This window comes from Sciurus carolinensis, chromosome 9, assembly GCF_902686445.1.
Source record: "Sciurus carolinensis chromosome 9, mSciCar1.2, whole genome shotgun sequence".
Lineage (NCBI taxonomy): Eukaryota > Metazoa > Chordata > Mammalia > Rodentia > Sciuridae > Sciurus > Sciurus carolinensis.
The window spans coordinates 17926849-17952973 of NC_062221.1; the positions used below are offsets into that span (position 1 = coordinate 17926849).

The 26125-nt window shown below is 40.2% G+C and overlaps 2 protein-coding genes across 6 annotated transcripts in view; one reads left to right on the top strand and one right to left on the bottom strand.

Annotated features, from left to right (window-relative positions):
- Faim (Fas apoptotic inhibitory molecule) lies at window positions 1-23766 on the bottom strand. 5 transcript variants are annotated; one of them, XM_047563975.1, is made up of 6 exons: window positions 23333-23766; window positions 15962-16020; window positions 14376-14508; window positions 13760-13988; window positions 1870-1919; window positions 1-435 (listed from the first exon to the last, which is right to left on the bottom strand). In XM_047563975.1, exons 2-6 carry the CDS (start codon window positions 16003-16005, stop codon window positions 286-288), a joined length of 606 nt encoding a protein of 201 aa, XP_047419931.1. In that variant the 5' UTR covers window positions 16006-16020; window positions 23333-23766; the 3' UTR covers window positions 1-285. The 5 variants fall into 5 exon arrangements, with proteins under 5 accessions (XP_047419931.1, XP_047419932.1, XP_047419935.1 ...); XM_047563976.1 differs by lacking the exon at window positions 23333-23766 and adding an exon at window positions 22965-23245; XM_047563979.1 differs by lacking the exons at window positions 15962-16020; window positions 23333-23766 and adding an exon at window positions 23129-23313 and having other exon boundaries at window positions 2-435.
- Cep70 (centrosomal protein 70) overlaps window positions 23025-26125 on the top strand; it is a 65953-nt gene continuing 62852 nt past the window's right edge. The window contains exon 1 of the mRNA XM_047563972.1: window positions 23025-24229. The gene's annotated coding sequence lies outside the window, so the exon portion shown is untranslated. The remainder of the gene's footprint in view (window positions 24230-26125) is intronic.

A 26125-nucleotide genomic window follows, 5' to 3' on the forward strand; every position in this document is an offset into this window, starting at 1 on the left:
TGTTTATTATAATAAAGTGACTTTTAAAACATTGGTGATTTTGGTCCATATCTTTTATTTCGTTTTAAAACATTTTACATTATTTACAAAAAAATTATAATTTTTATGACTGCACATAATTAGCTTTTTTCCTGACCCTTGGAATATTACAGTTTCAAGTAACTAAAAAATACAAACATTGCAGACTAAATGTACTGATAAGTACATATTGAACACATTTAATTACCACAGTAATTAAAAAGTCCTGATCTTTATTTCTGGACATAAATGTTCATTAATATGAAGTCATTCGAGAATCTCTGGGATTTCTTTGTTATCCACAATAAGTGTGTGAATAATCCCTTCTTTCCGCTTCCCACTACTGACGGCCTTTATGTAACAGCTGTGGCTCCCGACGCTGAAGTGCGTTTCAGTTCCGTCCTCTACAAACTCACCCTAAGACAACAGAGAGGGATCAGTGTGCCAGAAATATTTCTCTTTGCCTACAGTATCAACAGCATCTGAAAGTACTGGTGGGGCAATGAAATACTAGCCCAAGGTTAAACTGTATAAAATTAAAGTCTAATGCTTGTATTTAGATGATTTTATATTTTCATTTTGAACTCAAAGTTTCTTTTAAATGATCTGTAGCCAATCCTCAAGAATCTTAAGTGTTGAGGGAAAAAAATGTACACTTCATGTTACTTATTTATCACATAGACTGTTTTCAAAAATAAAAATGATGAACATGAAAATAAACCTTTCCTGGTTACTTACTGCTACAATTTAGCTACCAGGTGTCACCAAAAGCTCATGTGAGACGATGCAAAAATTTTCAGAGGTGTAACCCAATCAGTGGCTTAATCAACTGATATCAACAGATATAGATTAACTGGGTGGTAACTGAAGGCAGGTAGGGTGGGGCTGAAAGAGGTAGGGGTTTATATTTTGTCCCTGGTGAGCAGAGCTCTGCTTCCTGGTGCTATGTTCTGAGCTGCTTTCCTCTGCCATGTTCTTCGGCCTGATCTGCTCACATCAGGCCCAGAGCTATGGAGCTGGCCATCTGTGGACTGAGACCCTGAAACTGTAAGCCCCAAATAAACTTCCTCTCCTCTACACTGTTCCCATCAGATCCTTTGGTCACAGTGATGAAAAAATGGACTACAATACTTACAATATACCAAGAACAGTTGATACGCATTACAAAGCTCTTGCTTTTAGAAAAGGATTACCTGCTTTGGCGTATGGAGCAGAGCCTTTCCACTCTAGTATGACCTGGGGGCTAGCAGCATTGGTGGCACCCAGGGAAATGCTAGTATATGCATTTTAACAAGATCCCAGGTGAAACTTTGGATTGGGCAGAGGGGAGGAGGGGAGGGGCTGAAGGGGTGGGAAGGATGGTGGAATGAGATGGACATGATTGCCCTGTATACGTGCATGATTACACAACTGGTGTGACTCTGCACCATGTACAGTCAGAGGAAAGAGAAGTTGTGTTCCAATGTGTACAATGTGTCAAAGAGCATTCTGCTGTCACATGTAACTAATTACGACAACAACAAAAATGATCCCAGGTGACATCTATGCAAGTGACTTGAGAAGCAGTGGTACTACACATGGGTTAACACAGAGGAGGAATTTTGTAACAGGAGGGCTCTTCAGAAGAGGAGCCTGGGCCAGGAGGTGGGGGTAGCAAGGTTCGCGCCAGCTGAGAACACAAGTTCTTTCCAAACTCTTACTGCCCTAGGAATTGCCTCGGAAAGATCTTCAAAGTTTGGAGAACCTAGTCTTATTTTTGATTTTTACCGAGAGGACCTGGTTAATTACGACATCTCCAGAATCAGGAGGCGCAGTGACATTCCAACGGTAGCGTACACAGTGGCGACTTACCGCTGTCTCCATCTTTTTACCGTTGCACCACACGTCCATAGTGTCTTTTTCTGTGAAAGTAACATAAAGTTTGAAAGTTATAATTCTGTAATTCAAAGATAAATATAACCTTACATATTTGTTATTTTAGGAAAAGACTGATAGATGGGGTCTCTAAAGTTCCATTAATATTCTCAAATGCAATGCTTTTTCATGGCTTTGAAACTCTCCTGAAATTTGAAGAAACTGTCTTTGTTCATAGATAAAACACCTTTCAATAGCAAGTCATGATACCAGTATAAACTGATGGAGTTTTATTAAGCAAAATAAATACGGAAGGACAATCACTGAGGGAGGGTTGCACAGGAGTGAGCGGGAGGGGCCTTTCTGCACAGAATGTCTCTATCATGGGAGCCCAGACCATCCCTCCTACCTCCCACACCCACCCAACTAGACGAGACACAAAGACCACCATCTAGGATATTTAATCTTCAGTTTCTTACTGGACAGCACAATAATCTACATTCTTATTTACAATGGTTTCACTCTGGGAAAAATAATTGGGTCATAAGGAAAAACCAGGTAGAGCGGGTGGAACAATGTGCACACTGGCACATCAGTTGACTGCCATTGCTCTCCTCAGGGTTAAGGAGTCCCCAAAGCACCCTGTCTTGGGAGGTGGCAGGAGGGAGGCTGCACTCAGCAGGAGCCAGAAGAGGAGAGGGGAGAAGCAAGGCCTGCAGTGCAGGAGGAGTCTGGGGTCAGAACCTGCCTGGGGTCAAGTCTGAGGTGCAGTCAAGGTGGGACTGCGGCAGGGTGTCTGCTGTAGGGCACCATCTAAAGGGGCCTGTTTTCTCTCACACACTGAGATGGGTGCCTCGCTTGGAGGGGAGAAAGGCTTTTGAAATGGGATGGATGGAAAGGCAGAGGGGGCCAGGAGACATGGGCAGGGGTCGCCCCAAAGGCAGCCTGAGTGGGAAGCGTCTAGTCACAGCTGCAGAGAAACTCAGCGTCCAAACACAAGGCAGAGCACACAGTGCGAAGTAAGCCGCAGTGGCGGAGACACTGGCATTCAGCGTGCCTGCTGACAAGGTGTGCTCAGGTTTCCTGCAAGGACTTCCTGGCGTGCCTCTGAGAACACTGCCACTCCAGAAGCCAGTAGAGGAAAACGGAGTAATACTTTTTGACTGCATAAAAGTAAAACCACAACAAACTTCTGCATGACTGAACGAAAACATGGACACACATAAGCAAAGTCATACGATAAATGAAATGGCAAAAATACTTGAAACAGCCAGGTATGGTAGTGCCACCTATAATCCCAGCAGCTCGGGAGGCTAAGGCAGGAGGATCCCAAGTTGAAAGCCAGCCTCAGCAACTTAGTGAGACCCTGTGCCAAAATAAAAAATAAAAAGGGCCAGGGATGTGAGTCTGTGGGTAAGCACCCTGGGTTCAATCTCTGGTACTGAAAGCAACAACAACAACAAAAAAACCCAAACCCTGAATCAGCGCAAAAAAGGGTTAATTGCACTAATATAAAGATTCCTAGAAATAAAGGAGAAAATGACCAACAACTAAAGAAAATGGAGGCAAAGGACATTAGTAGGCATCGTTAGACAAGAAATGCAGAAGCAACACATGAAAAGGCAAATAAAAACAACACCAAAATACCATTTCCCCCCTATGCCCAAATTCCAGGTTTGGCAGTGTGCTGTGCTGGAGAACTTGAGAGAAAATTAGTACCACAGTGGGCAGCTAGGTAAAAATCTATTAGGGTGAAAAATGCAATCATTCTTCGACTCAGAAAGCCTACTTCCCACTCTGAGAAATTCATACTGAAATAAGATGTGCACTATGTTCCTAGACGCATGTTTCTAATAGCAATAGATTAGAAACAGCCAAACGCCCACTATTTGGGAATGAATTAAACAATTATTTACTATTGAAATGTACTCTGCAGCTATAAAAAGAGACTACAAAGTTCTTCATGTATTAATACAAAAAGATCTTCAAAATGTACTAAGTAAATAAAATGAGGCATTTTCATGTAATAAAGTGGTAATAAAATATTTGTATTTGTTTGAATCTGAATAAAGGAACAATAAAAGGCAACACTATTAAAAATGGCTATCTTTGGGAGGCTAACGCAGAAAGATCACCTGAGCTCAGGAATCTGAGGCCAGTAAGGCCTGGGTGACATAGGAGGCTCTGACTTGGGAAAAAAATTTTAAAAAGAGGTTATGTTTATAGGAGAAATACCATGGGTGTGAACAGGGATGGATGGAAGCAAGACTTCTCAATGTATCTTTTTTATACCATTTTGATTTCCAAATCATATGGGCATATCATCTCTTCAAAACGATATGCTAACAAAGAAGCACATTTACCTGACAAAACATCAATCCATCACAGCCCAGGAGCAGACCTGACGACTGGAGATGCATGGCACGTTCCACCGGCCTCTCCTGCCACCTGCAGAGCCCCGCCGCCCTGGTGACCCTCGCTGGGATCTGCAGTGAGTCCTGAGCAGGTGTGTGGTACCCGAGCTCCCACAGAAGGGAACGTTTTCCAAACAGGAGGAGAATTTCCTCCTAACGAGCTGTCCTCCCCACAGCATTACCTTCCTCCTGCTGTCCTCCTCCTCCTCCTCCCACAGTGTTCTTGGAGTGGCCACTACCAGACCAAGAGCGCTAACCAATACTACCTCCGGTCCCCTTAGATGTGTCCCATTTTTGGGGTGGTGGAAATGAATGCTTGATCTTTGAGTCACACCCCAGCCTCCCTGTTCACTAGCAGTATCCTGTGTCACATCACCACAGCTGGGAGCCTCAATTTCCCTGTGGATCAATGAAGATAATGCCATCTCTCTTACACAGGAATCGTTAAGGGCTAGAATAATGCATGTAAAGTGCCTCGCATAGTATTTGGCATAAAATATGGCCTCTGTAAAACAGAATGTTTTTGATATTAAAAGCCTTACTCTAACTTCTTAATACAAAATTTAGAAACATATGATGTCACATTATATATCTACACATAATAACATTGTCACATATCTACACATAATAACTCCAACCCTAAGTAAGCTTGTTCTTTGTCCTTGAGTAACAAAAACAACTACAAATGATATTTAAAAGAATTCATGATGTGAATTTTTTCTTTTTTCTTTTTTTTGCAGTACTGGGGATCAAACTCAGGGCCTTGTGCTTACAAGGCAAGCACTCTACCAGCTGAGCTATCTCCCCAGCCCTCATGATGTGAATTTTATGTATACGTACTCAAGTAAACCTCACCCACTCAACTCTGTGAGGGAGATACTATAATCTCCATTTTACTGATGAGGAAACCAAGGCTCAGAGGGTAATTCTCCCCACCACACAGCTCTGATCCTGGAGCCTGAAGTCTTCATCACTAATCTGTACAATGTAGGCCTCAGTCAGAATAGTCTGAGGTCTGGTGGAACTTAGAAGTGGAAACCCGCCAGTTTGAGTACCCTAGGCAAGTGTGCTTTCACCTCAAATTAACTCTGGCCTTCTCTTCTTACCAGGTCCCTTCTAGCCAGTCAAACTGACAGGTTTGGATTGAACTCTCTCTCCCTTCCAAGATCATCATAAGGGATTACACAAGGATAAAGAGGAGTAAAGACAGATCAGGAGTGGAAGGAGAAAAAAGATTCTTAAAGGCCTGAGAGAATTCCTAAGTGGGCGAAAAGGCCCCTGGGAATTTAAGAGAACAACTAAGCTAGGCAGAGGGCAGGATTTCTTCCTTTCCACTGTGAAAAGTATCATTTGTGTTACAGTGTTGGCATGGCAGCTGATTACATGCTTCACTTTATTTTAAGGGTTTGGTTTCACTGTCTGTAAAAGCCCCATGTGTTCAGATGTGTTGACACGAATTCCAATCCTTTCCAAACTACAATTCCCACTAGCAAGTAATGAGATACAATGGTTCTCAAACTTTGTTGAGGTTTGAGTCACTACATTCCTAACATATCACTGTGACATCTGGAAAGATAATGGATAAGATGAGCTCCTAAAAGCTCCAGAAAAAATAATAATGAGATCAAACTGGCATAAAATTTCTCATTTAAAAGAATAAAAATAGAAGATACTGGCACAAGTCTTTCGTAAGTTCTGAGAGACAATGATTTTGAAGTTAAAACTTTGAAGTCAGCCTGAGAGTCAAGTAATATTTTTTTCCTAGATGATACCCTGGGTCAGGAAGGTACCACTAAGTAAAGAGGAAACTGGGCCAAGTGTGATGGCACATGCCTGTAACCCCAGCCACTTGGGAGGCTGAGGTAGGAGGATTGCAAGTTTGAGGCCAGCCCTGGGCAACTTGGTGAGACTCTGTCCCATAAAAAAAGGTGAGCAGGTTGGGGATTCAGCTCAGTGGCACAGCATCCCTGGGTTCAATCTCTAATACCCTGCCACACACACATGCAAGAAAGAAAGATGAAGCTGGAAGTTGTGGTGTTCTTAACAAGAGAACAAGAGGGTCCATGAAAGAAAGCTCAGATGGCCACTCTGCAGCAGACTGACAGCCACCTACTCTCAAACAGGAAGGCAACAGACTGCCAAGAATATCTCTGTTCAGAATGAAGTGAGGGACTGGGGTTGTGCCTCAATGGTAGAGCGCTTGCCTAGCATGCATGAAGCACTGGGTTCGATCCTCAGCACTATATAAAAATAAATAAAGTTATCGTGTCCATCTATAACTAAAAATATTTTTTAAAAAAGAATGAAGTGAATTACAAGCAATAGAAAATATGAACAAAAATGATAACAGACGTTAGGAATATGGACAAAGAATATACACCTACTTCCAATCAGGAAAGTCTATAAAACAAAAAACTGTACAATAATATCATGGTCTAAATATGAAATCAACTAAAAGGGGTAAAAGAATTTTGAGTAACTGGTAGATTATATAATAGAAAATTCATTTGACCTTAACACTAAAAACAGCTTCCTGTGAGTAGTGCAGGGGATATGACGATAAAAGAGAAAGAATGTAATCATAGCCTAATATGTGAAAATATTTACAAAGTCATTATATAAATGTTATTATTGGTTTCCAATATAGAATCAGCCTATAAAAATACAGAAGACTTAATAATGGCTACAGAATGAAATACAAACATTAACTACTTTGATGATGTAAAAGAAAAAGTAGAGATGACAGAAATGGAAAGCGAGTAGAGGAAAGGAGAGGTAGGTGGCCATGGAAGTCCAGGGCCTCCTCTTACACAGTGGGGGATGAGGACACTCTCAAGTTGGTGGGGAAGATGGTGGCAGTGCAGGAGGAGCCAAGTTCCCCCAAATAAAATGGCAACAAAACAAAACAAAACAAAAACTCCTGGCACAGTATCTGTACCGCAAACTCTAAGATAACCACCTAGGAGGACCCATGCAACCATAAGATCCGAGTAGGCTCAGCAGCAAGCAGAACAGAGCACGGGGTTGCTCCAGGCCTCGGGGGCACAGAGAGCTCCCAAACACTGCTCAGTTCTAACTGGACAGCTGGGAGGGCCCGTGTGAAGTGCAGGCGAAAGTGGAAAAAGCTCTGCGCATTCTTACAGTGGGTGGAGCACAAGAGGACCTGGAGAGGGCTTGTAACAGTGGTCTGCTGTATGCTTTGAAAATAGCCCCTGCTGCTCTGCGGCTGAGACTTACTTATTTAATCTTTTACAGACTACATTTTGATTCATTGTACACAAATGGGGTACACCATTTCGTTTCCATGTGCACGATGTAGATTTATACCATTCGTGTAATCAAACATGACAGAGGGTCATGATGTCTGTCTCAGTACACCATCTTTCATACTCCCCCCTCATTTCTTTGACTTATTTTTAAGAGACATGTTTCTTTCTCTTCCTCTTCCCTCCCTAATCTAGGGGGAAACAGAATTACCTTTCTTCACCATCCTAGGTGGGTGAGTGGAGCACACCCCACCCCACCGGAACAAAATAATTCAGACTTGGGGATGGTACCTGAAGATCTAAGAAATGACTGTCTCCCAAATTAACAAGAGAATACAACTTTGGTCAGAGAACCCATGGAATGTAGCCTTCGAATCACCTATTTAAAAGTCACCTGTTACCCCTGATAGGCAGAATCACAGCCTCTGGGACAGGAATCCGCTGGGTTTTTCCTTTGCTAGCAGAGCAATAAAACGACTTCCTTTTTCTCAAAACCATGTCCTCATTGGATTGGCCTCAGGGACAAGGACTAAGTTTTTGGTAACAGTCTGAAAGGACTAGAGAAGTCCTGCTCTGACCTCAAAACTAAGCAGCAAAAGCTCTTCCAGCATAAAACCCCACACTTGGAAGAAATTTCTGGGAAGAGAAAAGTTGAGCAACCCAGGGACACTACAGTAAAGGAGAGAGAGAGACCTAGGAAAAAGTGGGGGAGCGGGGGAAGCCGGCGGTCAGAGGGTGTGCCCCATGCCTTCCAGCACCCAGCAGCACTGCAGAGGGAATTCCAGAACCCCAAACACACCCCCTTCCCAACTTCAGGAAAACCAGCCTCATATAAAATGAGAAAGAAGAGCATACAACCCCAACTCCATTTAAAAAGTCATAAGAGAACAGACTACCTCATTAGAGATAACAAAATCTTCCGAAAGACAAGTCTGCAAAAAAGATTCAAAAACCCTTAATGTACTATTCAAAATATACTAAAGGAATTATTTTTTTAAAAAAATCACAAAAGAGCCAGATGTAGTGGTACACACCTGTAATTTCAGCTATTCAGGGGTTGAGGCAGGAACATCAAAAGTTTGAAGCCAGACTCAGCAACATATTGAGGGCCTCAGCAACTTAGGGGGACACTATCTCAAAATAAAAAGCAAAAATGAAAGGGGCTGGGGATGTATGTCAGTGGTAGAACACCCCCCGGTCCAAGCCCCCAGGACCCCTACCCCCCAAAAGTCACAAAAGATACAAAAGAACAACATAATAATAATAATTAGAAAATCTCTAAGAAATGAAGTACTAGAACTCAGTACAGAATTAGAAAAAAGAATAAAAACCGACTCAGAAATGAAGATGAAACTAAAAGGAATGCAAACCAGATAATCATGACAAATAATTTCTTAAGAGAAATAGAAAGCGAAAAAGAGAAAAATTTTTAAAAATTAGAAAGAAAGATAAGGCAAACCAAAAGCTGAGAGAGAGTATCTGCACACCACATACTAACAAAGGACTGTTGTAGGGAGCCATCCTTATTTAGCAGAATCAGACTAGGTTGAGCCATGTGATGCAGAGGCCTGGCCTCTAGGAACTGCTGGGGAGTATGTGGCACTGTGTGGGAGTGGTTCCCTGTCTCCTTCTGGAATTTTCCCCCTAAGAGGATGGCTCCCCTAACTCCACTGTATCCTGTCTATCACAGAAGAGGCTCCTCCCGGTGTTTGCCCCTTTTACCTGTCTGTCTATACATAAAAGAGAGCTGGGCGACTTGTAAAGAGGTCCGAGATGGTATGGCCAGATCAGTCACACTCCACTCTCCTAAAGAGTATTGGCTCTTGTGTGTTTATTGAGTAGACAGTTTTTTGGGTAACAGATAGAAACATCCTCCTCTGGCAGTCAACCCTTTCCTCCTCCACATGGGACGTGGTAGAGAGGACCCCGATAGACTGGTATCCAAAATATACAAAGAACCCTTATGACAAGAAGGAAACAAACAACCTAACTAAAAATGGGCAAAAGACCAGCAAAAACACCGCTGAAGAAGATAGATGGGTGGCAAATAACAAGAAAAAATGTTCACTACCATGTCACTAGGAAATTACAAATTAAAACAATGTGCCACCTCTACACGCCTTTTACAATGGCTAAATTCCAGAACGCTGACAACACCAAATGCCAGTGCAGCTGTGAAACAACAGGAGTTCCCATTCATTGTTGGTGGGATGGAAAATGGTACAGCCATTTTGGAAGAGTTGGGCTGTTTCTTTTACAAAGCGGAGCGTAGTCTCATCATATCATATGGCAATCGAGTTCCTAGGTAGTAATCCAACTGGCCTGTACAAAAACCTTCAGGTGAATGCTCATAGTAGCTTTTTTTTTTTGGTACCGGGGATTGAATCCATGGGCACTTAACCACTGAGTCATATCCCCAGCCCTTTTTATATTTTATTTAGAGATGGGGTCTAAGTTGCTTAGGGCCCCACTAAATTGCTGAGGCAGGCTTTGAACTCTAGATCCTCCTGCCTCAGCCTTCTGAGCTACTGGGATTACAGGCATGTGCCATCACGTTGGGTTTATAGTAGCTTTCTTGATAACTACCAAAATTGGAAGCAACCACCATGTTGAAGGTGACATGTAAATGAACAAGCAGGGACTGGGGAGATAGCTCAGTTGGTAGAGTGCTTGCCTTGCAAGCACAAGGCCCTGGGTTCGATCCCCAGCACCACAAAAAAAAAAAAAAAAAAAAAAAAAAAAAAAAAAAAAAAAAGAACAAGCAAACTGTGATACATCTACCCAAATGAAATATTATTCAAAAATAAAAACAAACGAGATATCATCATGAAAATACATGGAAAAACTTAAAATGTATATTACCAAGTGATAGAAGTTGGTCTGAAAAGTCTACATACTACATGATTCTAACTACATGACATTCTGGAAAAGGCAACTATAGAGACATCAGAAAGATCAGTGGTGGCCAGAGGTCAGAGAGGGAAGCAGGACAGCATTGGAAACTTCTTTAGTGAAACTACTCTGTGTGGTTACTGTAGCAGTGGATATATGACATTATGCATTTAGCAAAACCCACAGAAATGTACAAAGAGTGAACTCTAATGTAAAATTTGGATGTTAGTTAATAACATATCAATAGTCAATTTTAAGGAATGTACCATATCATTGCAAGCTATTAATAATAGGAAAATCTGAGGGAGGAGCGTACATGAACTCTCTGTATTTTATGCTCAATTTTCCTTTATACCTAAAACTGCTCTAGGAAAAAAAAATCTGTTAGTAAGATGGAAGGAAGGAACGATTCATGATCCACAAACTTAGAAGACAAGCCAAAATATCCAAACTATGTAAGGATCCTTAAGGAAGAACACAGAAGGAACAGAACAAATACAAGACTATAATATAAAAGAAAACTTCCAAAATTTTTTTTGGCTATACATATTGGAGAGGTTCACTGTGTACCTGAGAAAATTGGCTGAAAATTAGTATTGCCATGACACAGGATTTTATTCAGCAATAACAAAAAATTCTAGTAAAACTACTATGGTTTCAAAGCAAAAGACAAAATGTATTTGGGTAGGCAGGGAAAAACAACCTGACACTTTTTAGGGAAAGAAACAGACTGTCATCGGGCTTTCTGACAGTAATAGTTTATGCCAGGAGAAAGTGAAGTAACATATCTAAGATATTTAAGGAAAGAAAATGTAAACTGAGAGATTATATCTAGCCAAGCTGTCGAGTATGAAAGAGACAAATGTCATCAATGTGTAAGAACTCAAAGAATATTATTCCCAGGTGCCCTGCTAAAGTAAGGTTGATGGAGAACAAGTTTCAGGTGACCAAAATGACCAGCGAGAAGTAGCAGCATAATGACTTGAAAGCAATAAATATGGGTAGAACCACATGTAGGAAGGACGGGAGAAAGCATGGTATGTGATAGTTCTACAGTCTGATGTCGTAAATACAGTATTTACATTGTAAGTACAGCACAGGAAGAATGATATGTAAAAGAGTGTTTAAAAAATTTTGGTAGTAATTAGTGATAGTAGTACTGAAGTGTTAACTGAGATTATTATGTATGTAAGCAAATGAGTAGTTATGTGATACTCTAAATGCATCAGTCTTTTTGTCCTTAAGAAGGATCCCCAATGTGGAGAAAAGGAGATACGGATGTTAGATAATGTTAAGTAAAAACCTGGAAGTCCCAAACTTGAATTACAAATATCAGTATGTACTTATAAGATACTTCATCTAAAAAAAAGTCTCTACCTCATTCTTTTTCCCCTCTCTAGCACTCTCCCCACTCCCCGCCATCTATCTACCCATTCATCCCTCATGCACATAATTTCTTGCTTTGTCCACTAAAAACCTAGAAATAATGAATGAACATTCTTAGTGCATGACCAGATTATGCTCCTGAAATATCATTTTCCACTAACAGAAACTAGGACTTGGAGAAATGATGATTCCAGATCTGGGCAGAAAAGTTCTAAATGAGCATGGAACATCTTGTCATACCAAATAGTAGAGAAGGCATCAAAGTCCACTGAGGGTGTATCAAAAGGACTCGGGAGCCAATCTGAAGAGTTAATCTTTATTCTAGTTCTTTCGCTAAAATAAGTGGGACGAATCAATATTTTGAAAGCTGGGAAATAAAGGGAAAAGTAAGCTGTCATCCTGTATTTCCTAGACACAGTGTACCACTCTGTAACCAAAGAGTAGACGACAGTATTTAAGGTTAAGAAGGTAGAAGCATTTATAAGGTAAGAAAAAAGGACAAGAGAATCAGAATATCACTGTTTGGCAATCACTGATGAATTCAAGGATCTAGGCATTAACAGTGGTGGACATTAAAAAGAGAAGTGACAAACACCATCTGCTCCATGACATAGCAAACTATAAGTGGTCTTCCTAGAAAAAAGGAGTCAAATCTAAATTTGACCAATTCTTCAGAGTCAACCATCATTTATACAGGAAAGAAAAGACAGGAATATCACAGGTGTGCAATCAGCAAGATCCAGATCACAGGAAACTCCTCCAGACAAATCAATCCAGTTTCTTTAATAGATAAGCTACATAGGCAGGAGTTTTTGGTTTCTTTTCTTTTTTTAGCTATGTGTACTTAGTATTTGATAAATATTTTTTATTTTTAAAAAAAGGTATTTGCTGGGGCTGGGGCTGTAGTTCACACTTGCCTTGCATGTGTGAGGCACTGGGTTCAATCCTCAGCACCACATAAAAACAAATTACATAAATAAAGATATTGTGTCCATATACAACTAAAAATATGTTTAAAAAAAAAAAAAAAAAAAAAAAAAGAAGAAGAAGAAGGTATTTGCCACCATTTGACTAGACCGTGAATAAGCTCTTTTCATTTAGGCATCCTCAGTGTCTCGTACACTAACGGGCATTTAATATTATCTGAACACATGAATCGGTGAATTTATGAGATGATCCAAACTGTCTTAACTTAGCAAAACAAGATACAGGACATACTAGGAGTAACCAGAAGAGAAAAAGTTACTTAAAAAAAAAAAAAAACAACAAAAAATGTACCTTAGCTGCATTTTGACAACTTTGGTCTAATGCAGTCCTATACTTATTGTTACCTACAGAAATCTGTCTCATTAATCTCAAATTTTGAACTGCTTTTAGGACATATTTACATATTTACAAAGAAAAATACTAAATAATAACAAATGTCAACATCAATATTACTTTTCTCTCTTTCTCTCTCTCTCTTGTATTGGGGATTGAACCTAGGGGAGCTTTATCACTGAGCTATATCCCCAGCCCTTTTCATTTTTTTAAATTTCAAGGTCATATTTCACTGAATTGCCATGACAGGCCTGAAACTTGAGACCTTCTGACTCCTGAGTAGCTGGATTTTACATGCATGTGCCACCACACCTGGGGAACCCAGGGCCTTGAGCATGCTAGACAGGTGCTCTACCACTGAGCTATACCCCCGACCCTAATATTACTTTTTAAAACCTAAGTTTATAACCCTCAAATCCATTCCCATCAAAATCTGGCTGTAAGTTATCCTATATACTAAAAAGTGGATTAAGTGAATTTCCATACACATGGGGCACATTAGATATTCTCTTACTTGAAGCTCCTGCAAATGTCTGTATAGTTTAGAGGAACTAATTAAACAGTCATCATAAAAACTGAATAAATTCTGCAGAAATGGCACTAACTTACCTAAAACAACTCTCAAGTCCTCACCATCCAAGTGCAATACCCATGTATTGGTAGTTTTTGATCTGTTCTCCATGTACTTCTTGAGACTTTTCCCATTAATTTCTAGAGTATATTCATAAGCAAAACCACTGATCGCATCTATATTTATGGTTGCTTTTGTCTTTGCAGCTCCAACACAAAAGGTTTCTTTGCCCACTAATTTGAACATCCATTCTTTTCTTATCTCTTCCTAGATTAAAAAAAAGTAAAAAATATATATTTACACATATGTATACATATATATAAATTTAAAAGATACAAATGGAAGAAAAATTAATATTTAATTTTAGAAATAATGTAAAATTTCAAAGTGCCCAAATGGCAATGTTATTTAGATATAATTTTTTAACTCATAATGCCAAGGTTTTAGAAAATAAGGCATTAAGTTTACATGTTAAACTTATATTCTATGAATTCCCATAATTATTATTAGTTTGCTTTGTATAGCAAAATGATATAGGCCCAAAACATAAAGAAAATAATTGTAAGAAAAAAGCCTTGACTTCACAGGAAGAAACTACATAATAAAAATCAAGCATCTCTGTAACCATATTTTATAAAGTAACATTTTTCCTACCTTCCCATCTACATACACCACTCGTTTGCCAGATGTAGTTCCATGTTCAAATTCAATCTTGTGGATTCCATCACTTAAAGCAACCTCCCAAACAGCTACGAGATCTGTCATTTTTTCCAGGCTATAAAGAGGGCTAAAGGAATAAAACAAAGCCATTATAATGTGCCAAAATCAGTAACAGAATAATTCTGCCAAGATGAAAATATCAGATTCCTAAAATTCTTAAAATTATAAAATGTTGAAGTTATATTTCCTAAGAAATCCTACTTACAGAACATGTAACTATTTTCTTCCTCTTATTTACTCTTCCCTTAAGAGACGACTACTATGTATGGGTATATAGTCCGATAATTCCAAACAAAGTCACCTTAATACTAATAGGATTAAGAATCTATCAGTTTATCCTGCATAGTGTTCTAGACTAGACTATACATGGAAAGGTCAGCAAAAAAGTCTCTATTCCTTACCAATAAATAAAACTCAATATGTAACTGTTTTTTGTTTTTCAGATCTGATCACTCCAAAACAAGAAACTCTCCAAACTTTTTGTGCTTAAACCAATGACTAGGAATTCACCTTATCAAAAAAGATTCTAATTTACTAATTTATTATACCAAGACTGAAGAAATATCCTACAGTTGCAATAAAAATAATGCAACGAAAATGCTATGAAACCAGTAATTCTTGGTGTTGTAGAAGAATTTTTAAAAAGGATTTCTTGTTTGCCAAAAATTTCTGGCAAAATTTAAATAGTATTTTATCTTCTATTTTAACATATATTATGTAAATGACATAATATGAAATTAACATGTTGATATTGAAATAGATTATTGGCTTTGAGAGAAATACCATTTACTACAGTAATAATGATCATAGCTAACAGTGGCACCAAGTGCTGACTGTGTGCCAGCTCTGTTCTGAGATTTACATATATTAACTAATAGAACTCTTCAGGAAATGGGCACTACTAGTACCCTTACTTTACAGATAAGTCTCAGAGAAACTAGGCTTGCCTAAAGACACAATGGCATCAAATGGCAGAAACAGGGTTTTTCCTTGTTTTGAGACAGGGTCTCACTATGTTGCCTAAGCTGGTCTTGAACTCCTGAGCTCAAGTGATCCTGCAAACTCAGTCTTCCAAGTAGCTGGGACTTCAGGAATATGTCATCATGCCATGACTGGCTTAAGTGGCAGAGACTTTGGATTTAAACCTAGGACTCTGGCTCTGAAGTCTGTTTTTTTTATATCTTCCTTCTTGTTCATTGAAACCTCCTCTTCTGTATGTTTTAAATCATAGGTATTAAACAGACTTTGTATCATTTTGAAGTGGTTGCCAAGAACTCTATGCTGAAAGGAATCTGGAGACCTCACATCAAGTTTCTGTGGGAAAGGATGACATGTTAGTAGTGGCCACCTCCACGTAGGTTTTCACCCCCCTTGCTCTAAACCATAAAGCAGAACCATGCATTCTGCAATGTCCCAAAACGTGTCCTTAACAGAGCAGATTGGATAAATAACGCTTCTGAATTATCCTAGCAATCTTGAAATTTTCAAAGGCTAGTTTTATTGCAATGCAAGACATTTACCTTTCGTCATCTTCAAAGATAGGACTGTCATCTCCAGATGCCATGGCTGGCAAAACAGTCTTTAATCCAATTAGCAGCCAGGAAAGAAAGAGCAGAATTGCAGCAGAGAAAGATTGAGAGCAACAAAAATGACATCTACAAAGTGCTTTTCTAACTTTGCAATCCATTTCTTAAATTGCATGCAGTTTCTGAAGAAACAGATTTTTACATAGAATAGAATTGCAATCTTTTCAGAGAAAGAAGTAAAACCATGAAAATCAACTGGTCATATATTTTCCTCTTGCAGATTTCTAAATTCTTTTTTTGTTTTCTTTTTGTACTAGGGATTGAACCCAGGGGTGCTTAGCTACTGAGCCACATCCACAGACCATCCATCCATCCATCCATTCATTCATTTAAGAGACAGGGTCTCACTAAGTTGCTCAGGGCCTTGCTAAGTTGGTAAGTTGAACTTTTGATCTTCTGCCTCAGCCTCCCAAGCCACATGTGCCACCATGTCCAGCTCTTATAATTTCTTAAAAATATAATTTCTTAACACTAAAAAATAAGTTCTAGTTTATTTCAAGTATTATACAATATAAGAACTACAAGAGCCCTAAGAGATCCTCTGGGTGCTCTGCTTCTCAAACTGAAGCACAAGAAGCCCCAAGGGTTTGAGGTAGTGGATCAGGGAATACATAAAACTCCTAAGATAAACAGGATCCTTCTTCTGTGTTACAGGATGGTAACCAATTTAAAATGCAATTTCCACATTACATTTGAGAGGGCCAAAATATAAGTTTTAAAAATGTCCCTTCCAAATGATAACTTTGTAGAAGTAGGCAGGGATATATGCTGGTTTGCACTCTAAGAATGAACTTAATTTGCCTACTAACTTAATTTCACTTAGTTTACTAGTGCCAACAATGAAATCACAAAACTGACATAACTCCCTCAGGTCACTAGCAGGATCTAAATCAGAACTACAGCCTAGTACTGTGTAATCAAAAAAAAGAGTAACTGGACTGCAGTGCTAATTAAGTTTTACTAGAACCAGAAGCACACACATACTCACATGCATGGGAAACACTCCACATTATAAGATTTGGAATTAACAGTTGCACTTTGGCCAAACTATCATAAATTCATCTATTTTTGCTCCCAATATCTACCCTGGCTTTAGCCTTCTCCTTAATAAGTGCCTAAATGCCCAAACGTGTGCTCTCCTTGCTAAAAATGAGACAATGCCAATGCTCTCAGGAAGCAACGGCCTGATGCCACATAGTTGAAAAGATGTTAAAGAAGAGACCGAGGGCTGTAGTAGAGTGCTTGCCTAGTATGTGGGAGGCACTGGGTTTTATCCACGGCACCACATACGAATAAATAAAATAAATGTACTGTGTCCATCTACAACTGAAAAAAAATAAAAAAGAAGAGACTGACACCCATTAAAAAAATTTCCAATGGGCAACTGGCAAATAAAGCTAAGATTTAGGCAAAGATTTATACTTAAAATAAGTCCATTTATTTAAGTACCATACAAGTTTGTGAATTTTTCTAGTCTTTTTTGTTGTTGTTGTTGTTGTTTTGTGCAGTGGATTGAACCCAGGGCCTTGAAAGAATTTTCCTAGTCTCAAGAAGCCCTAGGATACATATATCCTAGGAAACTGGAGGATATCCTGCAACTATAAAAACAAAAGAAAGCAAAGCAATAGAATAAGCCAAATAGCATAATATAAACCTTCAATAAACATCCTCTGTAAGTCAGAGAGGATTTAAGAATGTTATTCAAATTTAGCTTGACAACTTAGACACTCTAGAAAGTTCAGTTACATGGTATTCAAATCTGAAGAAATTGCCCTATTTTCTCTTATAAGAAACTTCAAATATTACTAAGTCACAGTAAGATAAAGCATGAACTCTCTTAATTATACCAGCTTAATTCTTTTCATATAGAAGTATAAATGATAACAGCAAATTAAAAACCAAGAACATATTTTATTTTTAAAAATTTTCCCCAAACTACCAATATTCATTCATACATTCAGGAGTTATTCATGCACTATCTAAAAGGTAGCAATTTTTCATTCTCCAATAATTGATGGTACACATTGCAATTAAGAAAGAACTATATACAATGGTCAGAGTAAGTGCTGAAGTAATTATCTGACAAATCTGAAGCAATATGATACTTATAACCGTGTATATCAAAATTGATTTTTTTTTTTTTTTTTTTTTTTGGTACCAGAGATTGAACCCAGGGGTGCCTAACCACTGAACTTCATCCCCAGTCCTTTTTATATTTTATTTAGAGACAGGGTCTCACTAAATTGCTTAGGGCCTTGCTAAGTTGCTGAGGCTGGCTTTGAACTTGCTATCCTCCTGCCTCAGCCTCTTGAGTGGCTGTGATTATAGGCATGTGCCACCATGCCCGGCTTGATGTTTCTTCTTAAACACAAAATCACAAATCAATATAAAATTATATTATTCTGTGCTTGTTTTTCTGTAGACCAGATTAAGAAAAAGTTTGCATTAATGCAAAATTAGTAGTATTTCAATTTTTTGGTCCATGTTATCTGTTTGTTTAAACAAAAGACTTTAAAATCTTTTTAAAAATAATAGCTAGCTGGGTGTGGTGGCACAGTGGCTCATGCCAGTGGCTCAGGAGACTGACGCAGGAGGACTGCAAGATGGGAGCCAGTCTCAGCAATTTGTGAAACCCTAAGCAACTTAGCAAAACCCTGTCTCAAAATAAAAAATAAAAAGAGCCGGGGATGTGACTTGGTGGTTAAGCACACCTGGGTTCAATCCCTGGTACTTAATGATAACAACAACAACTATAAAACTTTTTAATAATTATTTCAGGGAACCCTAATAGCATATTTGGCTTTAAAAACGCTGCAAATTTCTTACCATTTCAAAGACAAAGGTTAAATGAAAAAAACTGTTTTCTATGCAAGGATTAAAGTGAACACTATCTTATAAATAAGCCATAACCAAAATGTGAAGTCATATAATTTTCAGCTTTGGAAACAAGAACAGAAGACAGTACGATCACCTGGTCCAGATTCTTTTGGTCATTGTGGGGAAGTCAAGGCAACCAGTCACCCCTCTAAGTGCCACCTCCTCCACTGCTGGATCTATGCTTTTATTACCTAACCCTTTCTAACAAGGCTGTGGAGGGCTCCAATAATGCACTGAGAAGAAAAATGTCCACATGATTCCATCTTAAAGAGAAATCCCATGAACAAATCTCATTAATTCATAAGAAAAATGTCGAAAATTAACTATTTTCTGCTTTTGGGTTTCTGTCTTATACCAGAAATTTTACTAGTCTTGTGACGTCAGTCACCTTACATATTTTGTTTCCATCTTAGTACTTTAAAATTTATTTGGAATTCCTCTCCTGGTTAAGAAGCAGGGACATATATGTAGAAAATACCCTTTTTTTGGTTGTGTTGGGGAGGGATGCTGGTGATTGAACCCAAGGCCTGACACATAAGGCTCTACCACTGGGCAACATCCCCAGCTTTTTTGGACAATCTGTCTCACCAAATTGTCTAGGCTAGCCTCAAACTCGAGATCTTCCTGCCTCAGATTTACAGGTGTGTACCACCATGCCCAGCAGAATACACCCCTTTTTTTTTTTTTTTACTATTGATTGAACTCAGGGCACTTACCCACTGAGCCACACCCCTAGTCCTTTTTATTTTTTATTTTGAGACACAATCTTTCTAAGTTGCTAAGGTCCTTACTAGGTTCTGAGGTTGGCCTGGAATTTGTGATCCTCCTGCTACAGCCTCCTGAGTAGCTGGGATTACAAGGGTGCCCCACCTGCCTGGTAGAATAATAGCTATAAATTAAACTGTTTAACAGACTGACAGGTTTTCTTAACTGTTTACATATTAGAGAAAATAATTAAAAATCACATGTCAGTTCACCTCATGCACATAAAAACATGCCCATCTGTGAGTCTTTTAGGTAAACTTAAAGTAACATTGAGATTTAGGCTAGAGGCCTGAAAGAAAGTGAATGTGAACAAGAATAATTACTCTAAAACCTCAACTGACTCTACAGCACAGACTTTAAAATAGTGCCATCTGATGATTTTCATTTTAACAATATCCCCACAATTTCCTCCAATTTCTCTGGATGGTCTATAACAAACCAATATCGGCCTGAACAAACATAATCCAGACTGGGAGTCTGTTTGGAGGTTCCAGCAGGGAAACACAGCTACTCCTATACCCTTGACCAGAGAATGGTCCTTCTCTATCCAGCAAGGTCGTCCTCTTTGAACAAGCGCAGCTTTGGGAGGGACACATATGGAGCAGTGAGGGAGGAAGGGGATACCTGCCTAGCCAACCAGATCAGCCAAATCAACCCTGGAGATCAATCAGGTGACAGATGTCACAGCCAGATTGCCCTCACATCCCCTAATCTATCCATCTGTTTGACAAATAGGGGCTCACTAAGTGTCCTAAAAGCACTCCAAAGTCAAATATAGACTTCAAAAAATTCTCTCTGGTTTTACAAGATTTACAGCAGCTCTGCTCTATTTATTTTGCTGAGGAACCTGTACATTTACTATAAAAAATTATGGCTGTGGGCAGCCTTCAGTTTTTCAATTCACCAAGTATTTGGACCCACTATCAAAAGACCCTATAAGGGTGCTGTTGGCAATTTGAAAAATATGTCTCTGTTCTTAAAGAATTTATTCATTTCAAATAGCATTGAGCAACATAATAACTTGGTGCTCTTTCAATTTTGAAACTTACTATAAAGCTAGAGGAATCAAAACTGTGGTGCTGGTGTAAGGACAGACACAAGACTAAGGGTCAGAATTGAGAGTTCAGAAGTAAACCCATACATCTATGGCCAATTGATTTTTGACAAGGGCACCAACTGTATTTAGTGGGGAAAAAATAGTCTCTCTAAAAGATGGTATAGGGACAACTGGATTTCCATATGCAAAAGAATGAGGACTCTTACCTCCTACCATACCTGTTCAAATTGTGGTAGGAATGTAAAATAGTACATCGGCTATGGAAAATTGTAAGATGGTTCTGCAAAAGCTCAGAATTACCATATCACCTAATAATTTCACTCTTAGATTTATACTTGAAAGTACTGAAAGCAGGCACTTTAGACACTTTAACACTGAGGTTCATTTCAGCATTATTCCAATGCCCAAAAGATGGAAACCCAAGCGTCCATCAACATAAGAATGGAGGAACAAAATGTAGTATATACATCCAAAGGAGTATTTAAAAAAAAAGGAATGAAATTCTGATATATACTATGACATGGATGAACTCAGAAAACATGCTAAGTGAAACAACCAGAAAAAAATAACAAATATTGTATGAGCCCACTTACAATCTAATCAACATGAAATAGATTAGAAGTTACGGGAGCCTGGGGAAAGGAGGAGAGGGAATTGTTGCTTTTTTTTAAAAATTTTTTTTTTTTTCCTAATTGTTGATGGACCTTTATTTTATCCATTTTTATTCATATGTGATGGTGCTGAGAATCAAACCCAGGGTCTCACACATGCAAGGAAAGCGTTCTACCACTGAGCCACAACCTCAGCCAGAGTTGTTGCTTTTTACAGTGACTGTTTAAAGTGTTGAAAAAGTTTTGGAAATAGTGGTCCTGGCTTTCTGACATTATGAATGTATTTAATGCCACTGAAATGTACAATTAAAAGTGGTAAATTTGTATTATGTGTGTGTATAAAACCAAAATTTAAAAATAATGTAAAATACAAAAACCTGAAATTACACATTTTAAATTGGGGAAAATGTATGGTGAGTTATATCTAAATAAAGTTATTTAAAAAAAAAAAAAAAAAGAACTAGCAGTCCCGCTGATAGGGGCAATGGGATATCTGTCTTTGTTAGGGAAGCAGCACAGGACAAAAAGAATGATTCTACAGAGGCAGGGCAATGAAGTCTTTGGTTTAAAATTTGTGGGAAAGGGATTAACCCACTGTCATTTTAAATTCATACACATTAATTTTTCAAGATTATGTGAATAAACTCAGTGATTTTTTTTTTAAATCCCTCTTTTTGTGAGGAGAATTTTTTAAGTGAAAAAGACAGGAAAACCCATTCTACTTATTTTTACTGATGGGGGACAATGTTACCCACTTGAAACTTTACATATCTTCGAAGAAAAGATTTTTGAGTGTCTTGTTATTTACCTATAATCACAATCTTTGAAAATCTCTTCCCTAGCGACCCAACACCCATGCCTTAAACATTTAAATGTTTCCACTGTTTATCTCCAGCCTGAATATTGCCTTAATTTAGGCTTAACTCTACTGATTCATCCAAGCGGTTTAAGTCAGTTTAAAAATTATTCAGAGGCTCAAAATTGCTTTCTCAGCAAAAGTTCCAGGTAAGGCCAGCGACTAAGGCAGGTCGCTCTTTCAAACACTGCAGACACTGGTTGATGTGGAGCCCTGGGCCCTCCAGCAAAGTCAAGAAGTTCCTGGAGCCAGTCCAAATGCTATCTACCCGAGGAACAAAAGTGAGAATACTTATCTGAAGGCCATTTCGGAGAGTAGAGCATCACCCTTTATAAAGGAGTCATTCTAAACAATCATGCTCAAAACCCACACGGAACAGTACTCAACCAGTGCCTTTTTTTTTTCAGGGGAAAAACTGAAAACCACCTGTACGTTCACCAACAGGGAGGGTCTGCCTCTATTAATGAATCCCAGTCCTGTCAAAGCCCATGCAGGCGCTGGGGGCGGATGCGAGGTCACATTCCTGGTGCTCGACCTTGCATACGGCGACGCACAGTCGACAGGACGTAGGGAAACCCTGAAACCCCGGGAAGAGGCGCGGGATGCGTTTCTCACGGGAGAAGGAAGCCGCGGTTCTGCTGGCGCTCGCAGGGGAAGGCGGGCGTACACCTTCACGTTAACCCGGCCGGTCTCCCGGGAGCAGGGATGCGGCTGATGTGCCGCCTTCCTTGTGCCTTTCCGTTCCTAGTTTTCGGCAGGGACGAGTATTACCTTTACAGTGTGCGAAGAGGCCACGAGGCCTGAGCGGCGGGTCGCAGGGCCTGGCGGAGCAGGGACGCCCCCGAGCCTCAGCGCATCTCGGCTCCGCCCGCCGTCAGCCGCAGCCCGCACCCCGGGCCTCGGCCCGCCGCCAGCAGGAAGTGCCCGGAACTCACCCCGCGCGGGCCGCGGCCACACTGCGCGGGATCCCAGGGCCCTCGTAGCCGCCGCCCCCAGGACATGCGGTCGGACCCCGGCGGCGGCCAGGCGCGGGGCCGCCGGGGGCTGCGGCAGGGGCGCCGGGGCGGGGCGCCGGGGGCTGCGGCAGGGGCGTAGTGGCGGGCGCAGGCCCGGGCCGCCCCACCTGGGCCGCGTCTCACCTGTGCGCCGCGGGCTCTGGAGGCAGCGCCGAGCAGCCGGTTGGTTCCGACTTAGCCTAAGCGGCCGCGCGGCCTTACTTCCTTCTCCGGGAACCAGTCGCTGCCGGCTGGAGGCTGGAAGCTGCTCTGGCGCGATCCCAGTGCGCTGTTTGTCGCGCCTCAGGTCCCCGGGGGCGCCCGGAGAGGGCCGCCACCCGCCTCTCCGCGCCACGGTCCCACCCCCCGCCGCTGCCCGGGCAGCCGGCCGCCACCCGAAGCGTTCCCGGGACCTGCACTGCGCTGCGTGCAGTCTCCCAGCCAACGAATGTGGGGCCGGCCCGTGGTGGCCTGGACGCTGGGGCTCAACCTGGTGGGCCTACTCTGAAGCCATGCCCAAGGTCAACCTGAACGTGGCCCTCACTCCTTAAAACCGTCTGCTTCCTGTTACTGCTTTACTTTAAAGACCAACGCTCCTTAAAGCGGGTTAATCCCCAGCCCTCAATCCCTGTTCCTCTGCAGAGACATGCCTCATCCATTTTATTGTTGAAGTTGTTCTTCAAATACTATTTCCTAAGAAAACCCCTCTTGGTCTGTAAGGCTTGTAGCACTTGTCTTCCTCTTTCCTAGTTCCTTTAAGGATGTGCAATGTGTGTGATTTTAATGTGTACACCGAGGTCCATGAAAGCAGGGGTCGTGGCTGCTTGACTCCGCGTGGTTATTATCTACATTCGCACCGTGCAAACACGTAGTAGTTCAGATGGTGAATGAATGAAGAACAGCTTGAGCTGTTTCTCTGCTTCCTACATGTCATGAACTGAGCAGCTTTCTTCTGCCAAGCCCTTCCACCATGATGGTCTTCCTTCTACCCAGAGTTATGGAGTTAACTGACCTTGGACTGACTCTGAAACCCCTCATCAGGTAGATTTCTTTTGCCTTACTCTGATGGCTTTGTCATTCCCTGACTATCAAAATTAGGGGTGATTTCACCTCCTAAAGATGACTTAAACCAAGAAAGATCACATGTAATTACTCATCATTCACTAACCTCATTCATTTGAGGAAGGGGGGTATCTCTGTAAATCTCTAGGAATGTTAATTTTGGAGGGAAAAATTGCCTAAAGTCAAAAGGAATACACTTTTAACAAATGTGTGTATAAAAAGATTTTTGAAAAATTAATGTATTACCAGATAAGCTTGACAGAAAACACTCACATACACAAAAAAAAGAGGTTTGAGGGAGCCTATTTGCCTCTTCTACCACATGGGTGTTATGGATGGTACCAGCCCCATTTTGTCATCCATTCAATATGCCAATCGCTGAAACAATGAGGTTTACAAAATAGTTTATTCACGAGGTGGTCTTGTAAGAAGATGAGAGAGCAAGTCTCAAATATATCTCCCTGAGGATAGGGTTTGGGGATATTTATGGACTGTGGTGTGGGGAAAGGTGTAAAGGAAACAACTGGTGATTCAGGCGTGGTCAATAGTTATGGTGACCTGCATGTTAGAGGTGTTATCTACAGCTTTAACAGTATTGATTTTTTAAAGTAAAAAAGCAGGTAACTTGGAGCAGGTAAAGCAGGTTTAATCTAGATGAGCAAATTACTAAGAGCAGGTGAAGCAGATTAAGCCTAGAGACTCTATTAGGGTTTTCCCTTGGTTCCATGAGAATACTTTAAGAAGGCACCATCTTTAAAACAGAAAAAAGAGCCCTCTCTCGCCGGAATCTGCTACTGCCTTGGTCTTGGACTTCCCAGTTGGCTTTGTGAGGAATACATTTCTGTTGTTTAGAAATTATCTAGTCTAAGGTATTTTGTTGCTAGCAGCCTGAAGAGTTTTGTGTAATTTCCTTCTGTAGCTTGGTATTAATATAAAGGATTGTTCTACCTTTAGGATTGGTAAGGTGGATGTAATTGCTAAGCAAGTGCAGTCTGAGAGAAGACAGAGTTGAGAGACAATAGGGAACCTATTGATATTCAAAATGATATTGAATTCAGATTATGTTATGTGGATTATACTTATTGAGCACTGGCTTGTTTTCTGTCCTATATTGAAAGACTCTCTGAAGATGAAGACTTCATATTTGTGTTTCCTTAGTTATTTGCTTTTCTTTATAGAACAGAAATTGCAATAAATGGTTTTTGAAAGAATCATGGGGGAGGGGGAAAGGCCCTAGAAGAGAAGAATGAAAGGGGAGGGGGGCATCAAAGAGGTCCCAGGGTAGAAGTTACCAGAGATGGAATAAGGCTGATTGTTTCTTCCTAATCCTTAGTTCTTCCCTACTTCCTTTTTCCTGGTTCTTAGTTCTAAGATACAATTCTAAGTTGTTGTGCTAGGACCAGGATCCCTGGTTGGGAACAGCTCAAAAATATTGTTTAATGAAGATATTACTTAATGATTATACTTCCTTATAAAACTAAAGGAATCCCACTATCTTTTATAAGACCAATAAGGTGTAATTTATTAAATGCTTGCTGTGCATCTTATATGCCACTGCTTCTAATTCTTACAAGAGGCTAGTAATTATATTTTACAGAAATACACAAAGCCCTTCAGAAGTTACAGGGCTAAGATGTTAAGCAAGGCTCATGTTAACAGAGCCTGTTATTTAAGAAGTATCGTGCTTGGAAAAAACAAAAAACAAAAAACCTGGGCCTACTTGTAGAGGCCTGGGGAGTCCTCTGCCTAGAAGTCCCAGACTACCAAGTTTGGCCCACCCTAAAAGTACACCCAAATCCACACCCAGAATAGGCAATACCATCCACTATTCCTCAGCAGGCTTATTTTGCAGACTGTTTCCTCCCTGGGTGTACT

Coding starts and splice junctions, on each gene's coding strand:
- Faim (XM_047563975.1), bottom strand. CDS start 16,005: ATGGCATCTGGAGATGACAGTCCTATCTTTGAAGATGACGAAAG. Junction 13,989..14,375: donor TGGTGTATGTAGATGGGAAG/GTAGGAAAAATG, acceptor TTTTTAATCTAG/GAAGAGATAAGAAAAGAATG. Junction 1,920..13,759: donor GGACTTGAGAGTTGTTTTAG/GTAAGTTAGTGC, acceptor TTACTTTCACAG/AAAAAGACACTATGGACGTG.